This window comes from Hypanus sabinus, chromosome 3 (assembly GCF_030144855.1).
Source record: "Hypanus sabinus isolate sHypSab1 chromosome 3, sHypSab1.hap1, whole genome shotgun sequence".
Taxonomy (NCBI): Eukaryota; Metazoa; Chordata; class Chondrichthyes; order Myliobatiformes; family Dasyatidae; genus Hypanus; species Hypanus sabinus.
In genome coordinates, this window is record NC_082708.1 from 33819804 (window position 1) to 33842346 (window position 22543).

General features: G+C 40.0%; 2 protein-coding genes across 6 annotated transcripts in view; one reads left to right on the forward strand and one right to left on the reverse strand.

The window, feature by feature from the left end:
• The window catches only part of LOC132391180 (uncharacterized), a 1045680-nt gene that overhangs the window by 507956 nt on the left and 515181 nt on the right, over window positions 1-22543 (reverse strand). The gene's annotated exons all lie outside the window — the stretch shown is intronic.
• LOC132391179 (periostin-like) overlaps window positions 10426-22543 on the forward strand; it is a 67833-nt gene continuing 55715 nt past the window's right edge. For 2 of the 5 annotated variants that reach the window (XM_059964046.1, XM_059964049.1), the window contains exons 1-2: window positions 10426-10779; window positions 10989-11087. In XM_059964046.1, the coding sequence (XP_059820029.1) occupies window positions 10661-10779; window positions 10989-11087 (218 nt within the window). In that variant the 5' untranslated portion in view covers window positions 10426-10660. The remainder of the gene's footprint in view (window positions 10780-10988; window positions 11088-22543) is intronic. The other 3 variants (XM_059964047.1, XM_059964048.1, XM_059964045.1) reach the window with 2 other exon arrangements.

Genomic DNA, 22543 nt, shown 5'->3' on the forward strand with positions numbered 1-22543 from the left:
AGCAGGGATGTGATGCTGAGACTTTATAAGGCACTGGTGAGGTCTCACCTTGAACAGTTATGGGCCTCTCATATTAGAAAAGATGTGCTGGCATTGGAGAGGGTCCAGAGGAGGTTCACAAGGATGATTCCAGGAATGAAAGGGTTATCATACAAGGAATGTTTGATGGCTCTGGGTCCGTACTCACTGGAATTCAGAAGGATGAGGGGGGATCTCATTAAAACCTTTTGAATGTTGAAAGGCCTAGACAGAGTAGATGTAGAAAGGATGTTTCCCATAGTGGGAGAGTCTACGACAAGAGGGCACAGCCTCAGGATAGAGGAACTTTCAAAACAGAGATGTGGAGGAATTTCTTTAGCCAAAGGGTGGTGAATTTGTAGAGTTTGTTGCCACATGCAGCTGTGGAGGCCAGGTCGTTGGGTGTATTTAAGGCAGAGATTGATAGGTTCTTGATTGGACATGACATCAAAGGTTACAGGGAGAAGACCAGGATCTGGGATTGAGGAGCAGAAAAAAAAGGATCATCTATAGTTGAACAGCAAAGCAAACTTAATGGGCCAGAAGGCTTAATTCTGTTCCTATGTCTTATGGTCTTATGCAGTCAGGTGGGCTGAAGTAGTGCTGGGAAGCCTCAATATAGCAAGAAATGGAAGACCAGAATTATTAAATAATGGGCTACCTGAGAGAGTGAAAGCAGTTGTGCTGAAGTATGCTGAAGGAATTGAGAGGTCATACAGTAAAAATACATAGGTCATAGGTCATAAAGCCTATGAAAAAAAACTATATATAATGAATGAGAAAGTGACAACTCTGGAAATGGGGTTACAATGAGAGGGACAACATATAAGACATGTAGTGAGTACTGTAAACATTACTCTGGAATAATGGATATGCAGTGCTGACATTTTGGGTGTTTGCCAATAAGTGCTGAACAGGTATTTCTTTTGCCATAATTCAAATGGTGAAACAGTTATTGCTTCACAATAGTGGTGAAATACTGAGTCATAAATGCTCACTATAAAAATGTTTGTGAAAGTCACTCGAAGGTTGAGAAGATTGAAAATAAACAAAGTAGCAACCTGGCCAGAGACTCAAGCATGTGTGAGGCATCCCTAAGGGAAGGATAAATAGAGTCCAAGGCGAATGAAGAACAGCCCGTTTCCAAAGTCCTAAGTAGAATTTATTTATCAGAGTATACACATATCATCATGTACAACCTTGGGATTCTTTTTCTGCGGCCATACTTAGCAAGTCTATAGTAACTGTAAACATCAGGAACTGTAAACTGTAAACAAACTGTGCGAATGCAAATATAAATAAATAGCAATAAGTAACAAGAGCATGAAATAACAATATGACAGAGTCCTTAAATGAGTGTCGCTATTCACTTTTGTTCAGGAGCCTGATGGTTGAGGGGTGGTAACCATACTTGAACTTGGTGGTGCGAGTCCTGAGGTACCTGTACCTTCTACCTGATGGCAGCAGTGAAAAGAGCATGGCCTGGATAGTAAGGATCTTTGATTACAGATGCTGCTTTTCTATGCCAACTTTTCAAGTAGATGTGCTCAACGGTTGTGAGGGCTTCACCCATGATGTACTGGGTCGAATCCATTCCCTTTCATAGGATTTTCTGCTCAAAGACATTGCTGTTCCCATACCAGGCTGTAATGTAGCCAGTCAGCACATTTCCACCACACATCTATAGAAGTTTACCAAGGTTTTCAATTACTTGCCAAACCTCCGCAGGCTCCCTGGGAAGCAGAGGTGATATCGTGCTTTCTTCACAACAATATTTATATGATGGGTCCAGGACAGGTCCTCTGAGATAGTGACACCCAGGAATTTGAAGTTACTGACCCTCTCCACCTCGGATCCTCAGATGATTATTGTCTCATGGACCTCTGATTTCCCTCTCCTGAAGTCTACAATCAGTTCCTTAGTCTTATTAATATTGAATGAGGGGTTGTTGTTATTACAACCCTCAGCCAAGTTTTCAATCTCTCTCCTGTATGCTGATTCATTATCTCCTTTGATACAGCCCACAACAGTGGTGTCGTCAGCCATGTTGGAGCTATTCTTAGCTACACAGTCATAGGTGTAAAGCGATTAGAGCAGGGGGCTAAGTACACATTCCTGTGGTGCACCTGTGCTGATGGAGATCATGGAGGAGATATTTTTGCCAATCTGAACTTACTGGGGTCTGCAAGTGAGGAAATCCAGGATTCAATTGCACAAGGGGGTATTGAGGCCCAGATCTTAGAATTTACTGATTATTTTTGAGGGGATGATGGTTTTAAAAGCTGAGATGTAATCGAAAAAGAGCATCCTGATGTATGCACCTTTGCTGTCCAGATATTCCAGGGTTGTATGAAGAGCCAATAAGATAGCATCTGCTGTAGACCTGTTGCCTCAGTAGGTGAATTGGAGTAGATCCAAGTCACCATTCAAACAGGAGCTGATATGCTTCAACACCAGCTTCTCAAAACACTTCATCACTGTGGATGTAAGTGCCACAGGGCGATAGTCATTTTGACAGATCACCATTTTCTTCTTGGGAACTGGTGCAATTGAAGTCTGCTGGAAGCAGGTGGGTACCACACACTGCTGGAGCGAGAGGTTGAAGATATCCATGAGTATATATCAGCCAGTTAGTCAGCACAGGTCTTCAGTACTCAGCCAGGTACTCCATTCAGACTGCTTTCCTTGGATTCATTCTCTTGAAGGCAGCCCGCACGTCATCTTCAGATACTGAGACCAAAGGATCATTGGGAGATAATGGGTGCGCAATGGTTCCTCCCTGTTCTGGTAGTCAAAGCAAACATGGAAGGTATTGAACTCATCTGAAAGTGAAGTTCTGTTGTCCCCTATGTCATAAGATTTAGTTTTGTACAAGGTTATGGCATTCAAACCCTGCCATAGCTGTCGAGTGTCCCTTGTTGATTCCATTCTTATCCATAATCACCACTTCGCCTAAGAGATGGCTTTCCAGAAATCATACCTGCACCTCCTGTAGCATTATTGATCTCCAGAATTGAATGTGCCTTTGATCTGGCTCTCAGCAAGTTCTGGATTTCATTGTTCATCCAGGTCTTCTGTTTGGACAAAACCCTGAATGATTTTGTGGGGATACTCTGATCCGCAGCTGTTTTAATGAAGTCTGTAATGACCCTGTTGTTGTCATTCAGGTCCTCAGATGAGATCTTGAACACAATCCGGTCCGCTGATTCAAGACAATCCTGTCATTGTTCCTCAGCCTCCTTGAACCTCCTCTTGGTTGCCTTGATCTCTGGAGCCTTGCTCTTTAGGCTCTGTCTGTATGCAAGTAGTAGGAGTGCAGCCAAATGATCCAACTTGCCAAAATGCGGTCTCAGAAAGGAACAATAGGCATTTCTTATTGTAGTTAACAGTGGTGTAGTGTCTTGGGACCTCTGGTGGAAAAGGATACAAGCTGATGATAAATGGGCAGGGTTTTCTTCAAATTGGCCTGGTTAAAGTCGCCAACTATAATTTGAAATGCGTCGGTATGGGCTGTTTCTTGTTTACAGACAAAGTTGTGCAGTCTTGCAAGTACTTGCTTATAATCAGCCATTGATAGTATGTAAACTGTAGTCAGGATCATGGATGAGAACTCCCGAGGCAAATAGAATGGTCTACATTTAATTGTTAGTTGTTCTAAATCAGGGGAACAAGAAGTTGACATAATTCCAACATCTATGTACCAACGAGAATTAACTAAAAAGCATATGCCACCACCTATTTCCTTACCAGATTCTGAGGTTCCATCCATTCTGAAAATCATAAAAACTTCTAGTCGGATAGCTGCGTCCAGCATGTTCACTGTTAACCAAATCTCTATGCAACAAACAATTGTGATCTGCCTCTGATACAGTAGCCTTGCCTGAGATCATCAGTCTTATTTTCAAGTGATTGTACATTCACTACAAGATGGTAGGCAGAGGCCTAATTCCTCTATGCATTTAACTATCAAATGTGAGATTTGAAGATTGTGTAATATCATAGTCCGTTGTTAAGAGGAAATTTACATGCTGCAGACTGTAGTTCAAAAGGAGTATTATTAAGAGGAAAAGTGCTACAAGTTCCTGCAGCCTGCAGAGAGTCGCCAATGTGCACTGGTGCCATCTTTACCAAAGATAAGCAGGCATCATTATGATTAGCTACATCAAAGATGTAAATTTGGGCAGTGACATGACTGCCTCAGAACAATGGGACTGCACACAAACCTCAACAACAAGTAACTCAAAGAAAGAGTCTGTAATTGGTTTTAACAGGATATAGTTCATTTCAAGCAACAAAAAAAAGAGCAACTAGCTCATTGGTACTATAGCAAGTTAGTATTGATTATGCTTTGCACAAATGAAAGCAATCGAGATGATGGAGACTATATAAATTCTGCTGAAAATCTCACCATTTCCAAGACTGCTAATGTTCAGGATGAGTATTAACAAAGGACTGTGTTGCCTTGTAGAGAGAGTTCGGAAACTCTGAAGGTCCTATGAAGGAGGTCACTGCATGTGTGGAGGTTGAACACTGTTGTATGAACAGGTAACACCATCAACATCCTGTATATTCCTAATCCTGTATATTCACCGTTATGAATAGCATAGCTTTGAAGGAACAATTACAAAATAGGATTTGAGACAAGTTGCTTTGAAGTCTATGTGGGGAAAGGATCCACAGGACCTCGGTGCCTAGAATGAATATTTCAGAAGCGTCAAGTGCAGCTGGCAATAAACAGTTCAGTGTAAAGCATAGTGGGTGAATTTATGATTAGTGAATTGATGACTATATATTAGTGTCACAAAGCCATACAGCATATGGCCCTTCAGCCCACTTTGGTTATTCATACTCAACTCATATTCTCAATATTATTTATTATTATTACTACAATATTTCAACAGTTTGTCTTCTATACATTGGTTGTCTGTCTCTGTGTGTAGTTTTCATTGATTCTCTTATGCTTCTTTGTATGCCCACAAGAAAATCAATCTCACATATTTATTTAGAATGTTGAACTTTTAAACTTTGAGCTTTATTTTGTATACCAGTATTATGTCATCTCTCAGCCTCCTGCGTTCCAGAGAAAACAAACTCAGCCAATCCAGTCTCAAACTTAAGCCATCCAGTCCAGGCAACATCTTTATGAAACTTTCCTGCACCCGCTCTAGCTTAGTCATATGTTTCATGCATGTGGCAACCAGAATTGTACACAACATTGCAAGTGTGTCAAGCCAACATTTGTGCAACTGTAACATGACAGCCCAACTGTCAATTCACATTTTAATTTAAGAAACTGTCTTCAATGTACCCAACAAATTCTTACCCACCTAAATATCTTACACTAAAGGGGTCCCCATCTATAATAGGAAAGTTGAATATGTTCATTACAACAACCCTGTTGTTTTAAAATTTCCCGAATCTGCCAACATATGTGTTCCTCAATGTCCTGTTGTAATGTCTAACATAATCCAATAGGAGTGACTTCATCTTTCTTATTTCTGTCTCCAGAAGTAAAATAAGTTTCATCTCTTATGTAAAACCCAAAGAAATATGAGGGTTATGGGGTCTATGGTCCAGGTGCAGGCAGGCAGGACAAGGGTGAAACATAGCTCAGTATTGGCTAGATGGGTCAAAAGGTCTAGAAACATAGAAACATAGAAAACCTACAGCACAATACAGGCCCTTCAGCCCACAATGCTGTGCTGAACATGTACTTATTTTAGAAATTATCTAGGCTTGCCCATAGCCCTCTATTTTTCTAAGCTCCATGTACCTACCCAAGAATCTCTTAAAAGACCCTATCATATGTGCCTCCACCACTATCACCAGCAGCCCATTCCATGCACTCACCACTCTCTACATAAAAGACTCACACCTGACATCTCCTCTGTACTTACTTCCAGGCACCTTAAAACTATTACCTCTCGTGCTAGCCATTTCAGCCCTGGGAAAAAGCCTCTGACTATCCACACAATAAATGCCTCTTATCAACTTATACACCTCTCATCCTCTGTTGCTCCAAGGAAAAATGGCTGAGTTCACTCAACCTATTCTCATATGGCATGCTCCTCAATCCAGGCAATCTTTCAAATCTTCTCTGCACCTTTCTATAGTTTCCACATCCTTCCTGTAGTGAGGTGACCAGAACTGAGCACAGTACTCCAAGTGGGGACTGACCAGGGTCCTATATAGCTGTAACATTACCTCTCGGATCTTAAACTCAGTTCCACGGTTGATGAAGGCCAATGCACCATATGCCTTCTTAACCACAGAATCAACTGCACAGCAGCTTTGAGTGTCCTATGGACTCGGACCCCAAGATCCCTCTGATCCTCCACACTGCCAAGAGTCTTACAATTAATACAAGATTCTGCCATTATATTTGACCTACCAAAATGATCCACCTCACACTTATCTGGGTTGAACTCCATCTGCAACTTCTCAGCCCAGTTTTGCATGCTATCAATGTCCCACTGTAACCTCTGACAGCCCTCTACACTTTCCACAACACCTCCAACCTTTGTGTTATCAGCAAATTTACTAACCCATCTCTCCACTTCCTCATCCAGGTCATTTATAAAAATCACGAAGAGACGGGGTCCCAGAACAGAACCCTGAGGCACACCACTGGTCATCGACCTCCATGCAGAATATGACCCATCTACAAACACTCTTTGCCTTCTGTGGGCAAGCCAGTTCTGGATCCACTAAGCAATTTCCCCTCGTGTCCCATTCCTCCTTATTTTCTCAATAAGCCTTTCATGGGGTAACTTATCAAATGCCTTGCTGAAATCCATATACACTACACCTACAGCTCTTCCTTCATCAATGTGTTTAGTCACATCCTTAAAAAATTCGATCAGGCTCATAAGGCATGACCTGCATTTGACGAAGCCATGCTGACTATTCCAAATCATATTATGCCTCTCCAAATGTTCATAAATCCTGCCTCTCAGGATTTTTTCCATCAACTTACCAACCACTGAAGTAAGACTCACTGGTCTATAATTTCCTGGGCTATCTCTACTTCCTTTCTTGAATAAAGGAACAAGATCTGCACCCCTCCAATCCTCCGGAACCTCCCTCATCCCCATTGATGATGCAAAGATCATTGCCAGAGGCTCAGCAATATCCTGCTTCACCTCCCACAGTAGCCTGAGGTACATCTCATCTGGTCCCGGAGACTTATCCAACTTGATGCTTTCCAAAAGTTCCAGCAAATCCTCTTTCTTAATGTCTATATGCCCAAGCTTTTCAATCCACTGTAAGTCATTCATACAATCGCCAAGATCCTTTTCTGTAGTGAATACTGAAGCAAAGTGTTCATTAAGTACTTCTGCTATCTCCTCTGGTTCCATACACACTTCCCACTGTCACACTTGATTGGTCCCATTCTCTCACGTCTTATCTTCTTGCTCTTCACATACTTGTAGGATGTCTTGGGGTTTTCCTTATTCCTGCTCACCAAGGCCTTCTCATGGCCCCTTCTGGCTCTCCTAATCTCATTCTTAAGCTCCTTCCAGCTGGCCTTATAATCTTCTAGATCTCTATCATTACCTACTTTTTTGAGCTTTTCGTAAGCTTTGCTTTTCTTTTTGACTAGATTTTCAACAGCCTTTGTACACCACAGTTCTTGTACCCTACCATCCTTTCCCTGTCTCATTGGAATGTACCTATGCAGAAAGCCACACAAATATCCCCTGAACATTTGCCACATTTCTGCCGTATGTTTCCCTGAGAACATCTGTTCCCAATTTATGCTTCCAAGTTCCTGCCTGATAGCTTCATATTTCCCCTTACTCCAATTAAATGCTTTCCTAACTTGTCTGTTCCTATCCCGCTCCACTATCTCCAAGATGCTCTCCCACTGAGAGACCTGATACCTGACCAGGTCCATTTCCCAGTAGCAGATCAAATACAGCCTCTCCTCTTGTAGGCTTATCTACATATTGTGTCAGTAAACCTTCCTGAACACACCTAAAAAATTCCACCCCATCCAAACCCCTCACTGTAGGGAAATGCCAATCAATATATGGGAAATTAAAATCTCCCACCATGACAACCCTGCTATTATTACACCTTTCCAGAATCTGTCTCCTTATCTGCTCCTCAATGTCTCTGTTACTATTGGGTGGTCTATGAAAAAAAACACTCAGTAGAGTTATTGACCCCTTCCTGTTTCTAACTTCCACCCACAGAGACTCAGTAGACAATCCCTCCATGACTCCTCCTTCTCTGCAGCTGTAACACTATCTCTGATCAGCAGTGCCACGCTCCCACCTCTTTTGCCTCCCTCACTGTTCTTTCTGAAACATCTAAAGCCTGGCGCTCTAAGTAACAATTCTTGCTCCTGAGCCATCCAAGTTTCTGTAATGACCACAACATCATTGTTCCATGCTCTAAGCTCATCTGCTTTGTTCATGATGCTTCTTGCATTAAAATAGACACATATCAAACCATCAGTCTGAGCATATCCCTATTCTATCACCTGCCTAACCTCCTTCTCACACTGTCTCCAAGCTTTATCTATAAATCCTTCCTCCATCTCTTCAGTTTGGTTCCCACCCCAAACTATTTCTGTACTGTTGTGCTCTACAGCTCTAAATGAAAAAAAATACTTTTCATACATAATCAAAGAAATTAAGCCATTGCTCTTTCATTTATCATTAGGTTATGTAATTATGTGCCACACCAAAAAATTATAAAAGGGCAGGGATGAGGTAAGTTTCCATAACTGGGTATTTCTCTATTGTATTGCTACTTGAGAAGTCTGTAAAGCTGAAAAAATAGATTTAGATATTATTAATTGTATTTGTAGCCAGTTATCAAAGCATAACATAACATTGTTAATTGAAACAAAACCTGCAGATGAATTAAAATCTGAAGAAGGTGGAAGGTCTGATCCACTGGTCAGACAGCATGTACGAAGAAAGAAAAAGGCTTAATGTTTCAGTTTGATGTCCTTTCGCCAAACTATTTACCTAAAAGGTTAACTTTCCTTTTCTCTCCATAATTGCCACCTAAATTCCACCATGTTCTGCTTTTTATTTAACATTATGTATGCCGCATGAATTTTAGATCAGGTCTTAATCCATATAAATAATTACCCTCAACACTTTGGAGAGTTTTCTTTAAAAATGAGTGAGCTAAATTAGGTGTGCATACAGTACTAATGGGTGTAAAACATGCATGTGTTTCGAGCAGTTTGCTGTCCTTTTTTTTATTAATGGCTGGATATTGAACTTCCATTTGTAGTTTCCATTCTTATTTACTTGGTATGTTCTGGCCCTATTTCCTTGCGATGAACAAGAATATTTGAATCAATGTGCTACAAAGAAGGTATAATAATGTCTACAGGTTCACAAAAGACACCCAGAATAGGATGCTAGATGTGCAATAGTTTAGGTGACTTTTCAGTGAGTGGAAATAGGTCAGGGAGCCTATTTCTCCATAGTGTTAACAAATTTTATTTCATCACATTTCTATCATTTGATTTAAAAAACGACTTAAGATCAAGATACCAATATTTTTAAATCTCAATTGGAGACAAATTATATTTTTGACCCACTATATTTGTGCCCAGGAGATAGTTTCATTGTGATTTCTGCCAGTAGAGGGAGGCACAATCAAACCGAAAGAACATGGAACCGCAGGGACCCAGAAACAAAAGTTTTAAGAGGGAAAAAATGAAACTGGATCCCACTTAGATAACAATTGGAAATAACACTTAAAAACACACGTTTTTAATATCTGTAGTAAAATATCGAGACCCCTGAGTACTTCATAGATGTGATACTTTGAATCATCCAAGCTAAAATTGTTAGTCTAATACAATGACAAAAAAGCAGAAATGTGACTTAATGACCTCAATACATGTACTTCTATATTCGTAGCATGTATTGCCCCTTGAGGTAAAAAGTAAAGTTTATTTCAAACTGTTCTAACATTCCCTGCAGAGCGTTGTTTTCCCGCAGCTCGCAGAGTCGCCGATGTACTTGCTAAGTACACCCTCAGTAAAAGAATCTCAGGGTTGTATGTGGTGACATGCATGTACTCTGATAGTAAATTTTACTTTGAACTTCGTTTGACCGTTAACGTTCATTTCTACTCACTATTTGGTTTACATTGAATGTATTCAGTTAAAAGGGGAGCAGAGCGCCAGGCATAGACTGCATAATAAAGTTTCGAGTTCCTGAAGTGAATTGAGAACAGCCCGAATCTGGATTCAGACACAGTATACTAAGGGGAGCTAATCTGTTGAGGAAAAAGCACTGGGCTCAAGTGTAATTGTTATCTGTATAAACAAATAATACCGGCTCTTAACGGCAGTTACCGTTTCGTAGACCTGAATCCAGTGAAAGCGCAACCATTACTGTGGTCTGTATGTAAATTTGTAGGTATTCCGTATCCTCGTTGTTTGTTCTAGTGGGAGCTGGGCAAACTGTAGGACTGTGATTAATTAGCGGCGGTGGTTCCATCTGAGGTGAACGACAAAGCGTTGTTGTCCGTAATCTCGCTGCACTTTAACTGGGTGTTGTGCTGTGTCTGTCAGTACTGTTCCTCCTCCGAGCTGAGCCGTTCCATAAAAGCTCCTTGTTCTTGGCCAGTGCTACTCCAGCGCCGCGAAGGTGACAGAGCAAAGATGAAGCTTTTATTTTTAAGCATCTTCAGCCTGTTTGTTTTAACATCCTTTGACCAAGCCGACTCATCTTACTATGACAAAATATTGATGCATAGTCGTATAAGAGCAAAGAAAAAGGGGTAAGAGACAATTAAATTTCATCTGAAAATATAAATTGGAAAGGCATGAATTTGGAATAATCATACAAAAAGTCATTTACTTGTTGCAAACAATTTAAAATGTTAAGATAATTCTCTTTAATATTTTGAAATTGTTTTAGTGAGCGATTTTAAAATCTCGTTAATGAAAACCGGTTTAATCACTGACCGTTTCATTTTTCTATTTGCAGACCTAATATGTGCGCCCTTCAGCAAGTGTCCGGCACTAAAAAGAAGTACTTCAGCACTTGCAGAAACTGGTATCGCAAGTCCATCTGCGGCAGGAAAACGTAAGTGCGCCTCACATGTACAAGCAAACGGTTCCTAGCCAGAAAGGTGACTGACTTTGAGGCAACTTCCATTCGGCGGGGTGCAAACTGTTGGATGTATAGAATGAGTTGCTGTGGTTTCAATGAATCGAGTATTAACAGAACCTTTTGGGTCCAAATTTGTCACATTAATCAATCAAAGCATTTTATTTTCTGATGCCCAGTACTTTTCAGAGAAGATACATAAATTAACCAGTAGATGTGTATTTACAACAATTGTAACATATAAAAGTTATTTGGCTTATTGTTGTCATATTAGTTGAAATACTGAAATCATGTAAATTGCACTGTAACCAAACAGCATTGTTCAGAGGGGACTATACATGTTTAGCTTATTACTTAGCTCTGGGATGGCGTGAGTGGAGGAGTGAGACCCCACCCCCAGTTCCGACGAGATTGCAGAGTGCTGCAAAATGATAAGCGTTATGTTGGGAGGACTGGGCGGTTGAATTATAAAGCGCCAATAGATGAACTGGGACAATTTTCTTTGCGGGAAAGGAGTCTGTAAAGTATGCCTTACAGATGTACAGAAAATCACGACAGGCATAGATAAGGTTGCAGTCTTTTTTTCCCAGGGTAGGGCTTCCAAAATTTTGTTAAAACCATAGGTTTAAGGGGAGGAGGAAAGGTGTAAAGGACATCTGAGGGGCAAGATCTGTCTGTATGCAACAGAATAAACCTAGAAAGTTATCTTGATTGGCAAGGAGAAATTGGCCAAAAAGCTTGTTTCCTTGCCATGTAACTCTATGTTAAGAACAAGCAGCACTTTAATTCTGAAAGACTTAAGAGTGATGCTGTCACCAATTAGAAAAGGCTACATAGTAAAGAAGCCAGATAGTTGGAAGAATATTAGGGGGTTGAACCAGGAGGAGGGATCTTAAAGAAGCAATTCCAGATGCCCCATCCAAGGGTAGATAGCACAGTCACCAACAGCAAAATAAAGGTAGAAACACAAGACCTAGAGTGAAACAAAATTACACAGATGTGGGAATCTTGAAACTATTCAAAAGTTTAAACTTCAGGTATTGAGGTCCAGTTGCAAATGCCCCTACAATCACCCTGGAGTAGCCCCTAAATTCATCATCAGCAGGGTACTGTTTTTGCTAATTTTTAAGAAAGTACTTGCTTGTTCAGGTCCTTATGCCTTTTCTCGGATTGGTTATTATTCTTCCCAATCACAAAGAGTTTGCCAGCCCAATAAGCACCCTGACAAAACATCTGCTTCTATTAAGTAATATTAATTGGAACAGCAATCAACCTGTGATTAGGCATGCAATCTGCATGTCATCAACATCAGGGACTAACTTTCGACTTTGATGTCACTCAAAGAGTTAATCACACTAAATCAAAATAAAATAACTATAAGCAGAATAGTATTGCTACACCCTACGTAGAGGCACAGAACCCATGTCAAAACAATTGTACAAGTGAAAATCCTAAAGATATTTGAGAAGTAATAGGAACCTTTTGGGAATCCTGGGAATCCCTGTGCCATTATCAATTATACTGAGATGACGAAGACAATTGTGAAAAGAAATGTAATGAAAACAATAAAATGCTTTTGTTCTGTGTATTAAATCAATCTATGTAGAATGCATTCATGTTGTTAAACCTTTAGGAATGGATCCAACCAAAGATCACATGTTTAAAGATCGGTAGCCAACAAATAATAGTCAACCATACGTTTGTGTGATATATCATGTGAAAATCCTTGCTTTGGATGAGCTGAAATTTATTGAAGGTGGAAATTAGCTAGACAGATTTTAAAATGATGAGTCTGGATTAGACAATGATATGGATGAACTTTTGGTTACAAATGTTCCCAGTTCATGGGAGAATTGGTGGGACATTGGCTCATAGAGCTGCTGCTAGGTTGGATCCTGACCTCTAGTGCTGACTTTGTGAAGTTTTTACATTTTCCCTACAACTGTGTGGGTTTGCTGTAAGAGATTCAGCTTCCTCTCACAGTTGGAATTTCCTAATATGAATTGCCTAATGTGGGACTGTGATAGAATCTGAGAGAAATAGATGGGAACATGTGACTGGAGTATTGTGAAAACTAATGAGTAATGGGATTATTCTGAAAGTCAATGCAAGTAGATTGCATTGGCTAAAATGGCCAGCTTCTATCTCATAAAGAAATATGGAAAGTAGTCAAAGGTGAGCAATGGATGTAACCAATATAATAGAAAAATATAAATCAGTACATTTAAAATAAACAGCTTAATATTGCACACATATTGTTTAATCAACAGAATTTGTTATCACACATTAGCTTTTTGTATGTATCATTAAGAATACATTATCGCTTAACGCTGTACCTTATTCTCATACAATCACTGAACTACAAGTTCATTCCCATTCCAAACCTGAGGGAAGCATTGTTACATTCCCCAAAACAAAATAAAAAGCATGATATCTCCTAGTTCACCATCGCGTGCAATTGAAATCTAAATCCCTGTCTAATCATTCAAGCACATTTAAACCAATAGGCACCAATTTTGTCACACTGCATTACTTAAAACTGATAGAAAGTAATTAAATAAATTGCACTTCTACACTTTATTAGCAACTCCTCAGAGAGAGCTGAGCATTCAGAATTTTCAGAGCAACTTTCATTTTTCTGCCATCTTTGAATATACTTGATCTTAAACACAATTTGGGGAGAGGAATAGTCAAGAGATGAGCAGCACTGGAAGGCATGTGAGTGAGGAATATTTGAAATGCATTTGCCAATCTATATGTTGCATCTAGAAGGTGAGGTTTTACTATGTTGGCTGTGACATAAATCTGTCTTAAATAAGGACATAAAAGAGAAATTAAAGTTATTATCTACAATGATTTCAGGAGGACTAGAGATGCAAGAAAGATAGAGAGGGTTGAAGGGGTACATTATTGATCAAGGATAATACAGTTGTATAGTTCTATAACTTGCACTTGAAGTAACATAAAATTCTGGTCACCGCACTATGAAAAACAACATGGTTGCAATAGAGAGTGTACAGAGAGATTGTTGACTGGAATGGAGGGCTATGGTTATAAGAGGTTAGTCAAGCTGAGTTGATTCTCACTGGAATGTAGGAGACTGAGGAGTGAAATAGAGGTCTACACATTCGAAAGATGTAGATAGTATAGCTGATCTGAGTTTTTTTCTGAGAATAGGGAAGTCTGTAACTAGAGGGCACAGGATTAAGGTGAGAGGGGTGAAATTTACAGTAGAACTGAAGGGAATATTTTTCACTCAGTGAGTGAGATAAGGTGATAGATTGAGTTACAATTACAAGGTTTAAAGCCATTTGGACAGACACCTGGATAGGAAAAGCACAGAGGGTAAGGGCCAATTGTGACCAAATGTGATTTGTGTAGACAGCATTACAATTGGCATAGCTGAGGTGGGCTGAAGGGTCTGTTTCTGTGATTCTCCCATTTATATGAATATAAAACTACTATAATAGTACTGAGTGGCGTCCACAGACCACAGAATATTAAGATAAGTGTACTCTTCTCTTCTTTGGCTGTCCATCGATTTTTGATGATGACTGAGGCCTGGGCAAGGTTGTATGGAAGACGGCAAGTCTCCCCTCTCCACGCCACCAATGTTGTCCAAGGGACCCATACAGCTTGGCACTGGTGCCATCGCAGAGCAATGTGTGGTTAAGTGCCTTGCTTAAGGACACAACATGCTGCCTCAGCTGAGAGCTCGAACTAGCGACCTTCAGATCACTAGACCAACACCTTAACCACTTGGTCACGTGCCACACTGATTAGTGTAGCTAATCTAAAGAAGATGTCAAATAAACTAATAATAATACCAGTAATGACAAAGATTGCAAATACTGATAAAGACTGGAGAGAAATTATAAGGGAGGACAAGGAGGATTATGCACCAGAACTTTTTTTTATCTCAGTTTATTTCTGGTTCAGCAGCAAAGGAGTATGTAAAAAAAAACACATCTTAATAGAATAAAGTAACACAGAAGGTGACTATGGTCCTATTACATGTCCAACTATTTCACTGCCAAATCAGAATCCTAGTAGAAACAGGTTTATTATTACTGACGTGTGTCATGTTGCTTTGCAGTAGCATTACAGTACCATATATAAAGTGTACTATAAGAAATAGAAATATTTAAAAATAAAGAAATAATGCACTAAAATGCAAAAATAGCGACATAGTGTTCATGGGTTCATAGTATTCCATCTAATGATGGAGAAGGAGAAGCTGGTCCTAAAACACTGAGAGTGTCTGTGTGTGCACTTGGACTACTGTATCTCCTCCCTGATGACAGCAATCAGAAGAGGCCATGTCCTGGATGGTGGGGTCCTTAATGATGGATGCTGCCTTTTTGAAGCATTGCCTTTAGCAGATCTCCTCAATGGTGGGAGGATACTGCCCATGATGGAGCCTGCTAAGTTTACAGTCCTCTGCAGCTATTTCTGATCATGTGCAGTGGCCCCTTCATACCAGACGGTGATGAAACCAGTTCGTGTGGTCTCCACGGTACATGCTACTGGTTCAGGTCATACGTTCCAAATCATATGAAATAAGGCATTTATAAACTGTTAAAAAGTGGTTGCACATCTAAAGTAATAGCAATCATAATAAAATTAGATTTAAAATAACTTTGGCAAAGAACAACGAGAAATCAGTGGTGAAAATATCCAGCTGGAAGAGAGCCACACTCATGATCTTTGGGAGTGAATCTAACACACATACTCAGGAAACAAAAATTAGCTATAAAAAAGAGCAAATGAGCAATGGAAAGATTTCAAGGTGGGCAAAGAGCAAATCCAAAACAAGCACATTCTCATAAGGTGGAAAATATTAGCACATAAAACTAGAGCTCTCTAGACAACAAAGATAAGGGGTATGATGAACAAATTAAAGAGATTACTGACAAATATCAAGCAAAGAATACAATGGGCAAACATACTGAGCAAACTGAAAAAGAGAAGAAACACATGAAGAGCTATGTGGGAATATTTGGAAAAGTAGCACATTACAAAATGGAAACAAATGTTTTATAAATGTACACACAGTTAAAATTGTGACTAATTAAGGTCAAAAACATAAATCTTCCTGTGAAAGCAGATTCAGGGGGCATGGTGCACCTCTTCCTACCCTTCCTTCCCTCTCCTGTCAGATTTCTCTTCCTCTAGCACTTTATCTCTTTCACCCATCAACTTCCCAGCTCTTTACTTCAGCCCCTCCCCCTCTCCCGGTTTCATCAATCACCTGCCACTTTGTGCTTCTTCCTCCCCTCCTCTCCCTCCCCTTACCTTCTTGCTCAGGCTTCTCATCTTTTTTCCAGTCCTGAAGAAGGGTCTCACCCTGAAACGTCAACTGTTTATACATTCACAAAGATGCTGCCTGACCTGCTGAGTTCCTCCAGTATTTTGTGTGTTTTGCCTTGAATTTCCAGCAACTGCAGATTTTCTCATGCTTGTGTTTCAGAAGACAGGACTGAGGGTATGAATTCTATGCATCTATCTTCAGGAAAGGAGAGAATGTTTAATGGTGTAATGGCAGAGAAGGGAATAGGAAATTGAGTAAGATGTAAATAATTAAAAACTGGAGACCAGATAGATTGGGATCACTCGAAGTTCCCAATCCAGCTCAATAGAGGACTGCATCTATGATTAGTAAAGTATGTAATGATGAAAGTGGCAGAAACTCTGATCATGACTTTTCATACTAGTTTGGATATTTCAGTGTTTCCAGAGGACAGGTGGATTGTAAATTATTACATGACATTCAACAAAATGGAGAGAGACATAAAGTCATTAACTATGTGTTAATTTGTTTAAATTAATAACAGCAAAATCACTGCATCAATTTTTCATTGGGAACCATGGATTAAAAATACAAGCATTACTTCATTAAAGACATGCTTACCTGATAACTTGATTGAGTTTTCAATGAAGTAACAAAGAATGTTGGTGAAAATGGAGCCACAATCTAAATATATATCTTCAAATGCCATATGAAAAAGTACTATAAAACATTCAGTCACTGTATCATAGAGAAGAATCCACTTACGGTAACATCCAATTAACGCACAAGTACTTCAATGGAATCTCAAACATCTGCCACCATAAGTCATGGAAGCAATGTCTCCCAGCATTATGTCCTGCAACAAACTACCCAGGGATTTGTGAGGTTCTTTCTTGGGGGAGGAGTTTTGACTTCATGGAGCAAATCTTCTGCCCCTTCTCAGGATGATAACATTTATTCACCTTTCCCAGAGCTTTGCCATTGACTTTACTTAGACGAGCCAGATGATGCCCACCTCTGGCAAGAAGCAGTCTAGAAGGCGGCCTTTGGGACCAAATTTGCTTAGGATCTTTCTCCGAGGCTGCGGTGAACTACATATACCTGTCTGGACACGCCCCCTGCTGACCACTCCTGTGGCTCCTCCCACAGACCCCTTTATAAAGGCGATCAAGGCCTGAGCCCGGCCTCTCAGTCTCCAGGATGTAGTATGGTGGTCACTCACTGCTTGTTCCTTCTTCCAGTCAATAAAAGCCGATATCTTGCCTTAGTGAGTTATTGATGGTGCATCAAATTTATTGACTGGAAGAAGACCATTACCCTGAACACTCTCCGGTAACTATGAACCCTGTACCCGAGGTGACACCGCGCACACCAGGCCCTACACAGACTCCTCACGACACTCATATACCGGGCTTTTCATATGCATATATACCAGGCGCCTCGCACATGCGTGAGGGATCACTGACGCCTAGTGGGCTGGAACCAGCACAACCTCCGTCTCCTGTGCAATCACCACCACTGGCATCTGTGCAATCACAGCCGCTGCTACGTAGATCGCAGCGACAGATTCGACCACCTGATAGACTTAACCTGTAAGAAACTTCGCCACATGGGGACTCTTTTAAAACAAAGGGGGGGGGGTGAATGTGGTGAACTACATATACCTGTCTGGACACGCCCCCTGCTGACTGCTCCTGTGGCTCCTCCCACAGACCCCTGCATAAAGGCGATCAAGGCCTGAGCCCGGCCTCTCAGTCTCCAGAATGTAGTATGGTGGTCACTCACTGTTTGTTACTTCTTCCAGTCAATAAAAGCCGATATCTCGCCTTACGTCTCAGAGTGAGTTATTGATGGTGCATCAGAGGCCATCCCTTGTTCTTGCACTATCTGAATGCCATCCACATAAGCACAAAAACAACTAAAGGAAGCTATGAGGAGATTGTAGGGTATACTGGTAAATTGGGGAAGAAAAATCCTTCACAAGCACACAGACAAGATGCGTGAACTGTGATAGAGTTCTGATGGAAGGTCTTCAAACTGAAGCACTAACTTCGGTTCTCTTTCTACAATCACTGCTTGATCTGCTGAGTGTTTCCAGCATTTTCTGATTCATTTCATTTCAGATTTCCAGCATATGCAGGCTGTTTTTTTTTTATTTTTCACAAGTTGTATTAAATTAATGGGGAGAAGAAGAGTGTGATGCAATTCACACGTGTAATCGTGTAACATAGTGTTGATGAGTTAACGTAGAAAACACAGAGACGGGGCATGGTAATGCTCAGTGAGAAGAACATTCAGCAGTCAATTGCTCCTGCAGGGGTTTTATACATCTCTAGGTTTCTGGTAGTAACACTTATCCTTAAACAGTAATATAGTACCTTTCAATGAATAACAAAACTAATTAAAGTGAATACGGTCTCCATGAGACTTTTAAAGAAGCCTGAACAGACAATAATGTCACCTTGGCAATATGAATGTTTCAAACATTTCTGTAAAAATCGATCTTACTTTTTCTAAAGATAAATGAAATATCTTGATAACAAAATGCATCAAAGCTTGGATTCTTAAGAGATTTGCAGTAGCTGATTTGAGTATGGTAGTGGAAATGTAGCACATATCTGATCATGGAGCATTGCACCCAGAACTCACACCATCAAGTCCCTGCGGTGTTTGCTGTGCAAAAAAAATCTAACGAGGTTAACCAAGGTCATGCACAAGCATCTTCCATTCCTGAGAACTGGAGTGGAATCAAGTCATCCTCACTTCTGAGGGACTGTCCAAGAAAAGATAATCAGTATCACTGGAAAAAAGTAGACTCATGTGAAATCTGGACTTAGTTAAGCTTTTGACATTGAATACTGCTACAACAGGAAATCAACTTCCAAGCAAATACCATTTCAGCACTCAATATTTGTAGTTAAATGTAAATTGCAACAGATGTTGGAAAGCTAAATTAAAAATGGAGATTAGTGGAAGCTGTCAACAGTCGTGTCATTTGTAGAGGGAATAGATGAGGTTTAACGTTTGAGTGTATCCTTCATCAGATGTTTCCAGGTTATCTGTTTTGTTTGTAAAATATTTAGAAGAACCTTTCTTGTGAGCTAATCAGGAAGATAATCTACTCAGGAAATAATCTTGCCAAGTTTATTATTACTAAATTGGATCCTTACTTTCTGGTCTACTGGTAAATTCGACTTGTAGTTGATAAGGAAACTCTTGTCCTAAGAGAAGTAAGATGCTTACATTGCAATGATAAAATAAGTTAGTTTGAAACATTATATCACAGATTTATATAAGCATTTTTCCAATCATTGACTTTGGTTGCTCTTCAATGATTCCTACAGAATTGTATCTGGGCACAAGATCTGTGGTGCCCTCTGCTGAGTTAATTATCTGCTTACTGCCACTCAGTCGAACATATGGATCTGGTCCTACAGATCATGATTTTGTGACTCCTTCTCTGCATAAGTTTTTACTAAACAAAAATGTGCACCTTACTGAAAATAATATCACCTCCCAAATTTCCTGCTGTCTTATAAAACCGGCTGGAATGTAGGCTTGCTGCTCTAGATGGCTTCCTTCCAAAATAGCCAAGGCTGTTTCCAGAGGTCTGAGTGCAGCAAAAGACCATTCCTGCTGGGAACAGGTGGCCTACAAAGTAGTTAAACATACTTCCTTTCTCTGCAGATATATAACTTTATTGCATATATTGCAATATCCTATTAATCAAAACAGTCCAACTCATATAATCCAGATTATACACAAGGGTACTAATGATCTACTTCAAATTCAAATGCCACATTGGAATACATATATACACAGTGTTTGCATGGAGAGTGGCCCTGAAGTTTTGAGGTTGCAAGAGGCATTTACCAATCTTTTGCTCATTAACTTAACAGTTTAAAAAAATATTAAAGCACAATGAACATCAATTTCTCAACCTTCCAGTAGTGGCCCTCCCCCTTCTTCTCTATTCCCCATCCCCTTTACACTCTCTCACCATATTTCCTGGCCTGCCCATTGCCTTCCTCTGGTGCTCCCTCCCCTTTATCTTTCTCCCAGGCCTTCTGTCCTCTCCTATCAGATTCATCCTTCAGATTCAGCCCTCTGTCTCTTTCAACAATCAACTTCCCAGCTCTTTACTTCACTCCTCCTCCCTACCAGTTTCACCTATCACATTGCATTCCTTCCTCCCCTTCCTCCTCCTTCTAACTCTGACTCCTTGTCTTTTTTTCTCCAGTCCTCGAGGGGTCTTGGCATGAAATGTCAGCTGTACTCTTTCCCACAGATGCTGCCTGGCCTGTTGAGTTCCTTCAGAACTTTGTGTGTGTTGCTTGGATTTCCAGTGTCTGCAGATTTTCTTTTGTTTGTGAAAGCATTATGCTGCTGCTTTTAATTATATATTGAGTATAATAGCTTCATGGAAATAACATTATAAAATCACAAATCATGAATGAAATTCAGTAATTTGATTCAGTATGCTGAATGGTCATAACAGTCTGAGAACTTTTTCCCCAAGCTAGGAGAGCCTATAACTACAGAGCATGAACTTAAGGTGAGAAAGGAAATGGTTAAATAGGACCCAAGAGGTTAGTGTTTTACATATAAAGTGATGGGTATATGTGGAACAAGCTGCCAGAAAGTGACGAAGACAGGTAAAGCTGCAGTGGATATGTTCATGGAGAGGGATAAAGGTCAAATGTAGGTAAATGGGACTAACTCAGGAAGACACACTGGAAGAGGGCTTTTTCTGTGTTGTATGTCTCTATGGTACTAAACATTCTACATGGACTTTTTTTACACATAGCTTTTAATTCATAATACATGCTAATACTCATTAAAGTCCTCTCTTAAAAATGGAATGTTAGAAACATAGAAAACCTACAGCATGATACAGGCTCTTCAGCCCACAAAGCTGTGCCAAACATGTTCCGGAATCTACAAAGATAAGTGAGTATATGAGATATAGAATAATACCACATCAGTCAAACATCATGACATAAAAATTGCTTTCCTTCCTCCTCTGCATTCTTCTCATGATCGAGTGGGTTTCCACCCAGTGTTCTAGTGTCCTCCCGCATCTGAAAAATGTGCTGTTTAGTGGGTTAATTGACCACAGTAGATCACTGCTGATGCAGATGACTGATAGAACAACTTGGATAATGGGGGTGGGAACACAGATCAATGGGCTTGTTAGAGAAAATTGTTTGCTTGTAAAATAATTGAGGAAATGGGATTGCAGTGATGTCCTCTTTTTATGCCTTAGATAATGAGATTCTCAATGCTATTAGAGTTTGCTAGATAGGTGAGTATCTTTAGAGAACAAGTATATACCAAGCAACAATTTTAAGCATTGTATTATCATCTGTTTTCATTCAACAACATTGGCTGAATATTCATGATCATTCTGTTTTAGAAACTAGGGTTCTTCCACAAATCTAGCATGACCATCTAGAAAAGTCATTGGACAGTTTTGCAGATATAAATAGGAGGCTTAATGTAAGTTTGATATCCCTTTGCAAATTTCAGCTCACTGCAGTATGTGCCTTCATGTTGCAGTTAATTTCTTCCAGTGGAGAGTAGTCACCATCAGTCCTTTAATTGACCTTTGTAGACTGTTATCAAAAGGCTAAGTTTGAATTCAGTCCTTATGCAGGTTCTTGACACATCAACCTTTGTATCTGCTGGTTTTACTTGACCTGTTTCGTTCTTTCAGCAGTTTTTTTTGCCAAAGTCTGAATTCAGATCCTTATTTTGGAAAAGGAAAGAACATTATGCCTCCAGGCTACTTATTAAAACCAAGTACTCTACAGGGGAGAATTTCCCTCCAGACCTCATAAATGATCCCTCTGCTCTCCAGTATTCTCAGCCATAGGATCCTTTCAGGAAACTTTGATCTGTATCCATGAATTTCAGGATAGCAATCTTAGGGATTGTGACCTGAGAGCGATCACTATTACTCACAAGTCTAAATGTGCTAATAAAATATAGTCAGGTTGAGGGAGAAGAATAAATAATTATTGTGGCCCCTCTACCATGTGGCCTATGGAATATGTCACATCCCAATTCCTGTGCCAATATGTTCTTTACTCAAAAGTCAGATGTGGCATATTTACTTCCGTAGTTTTCCAAAGGAGGCACT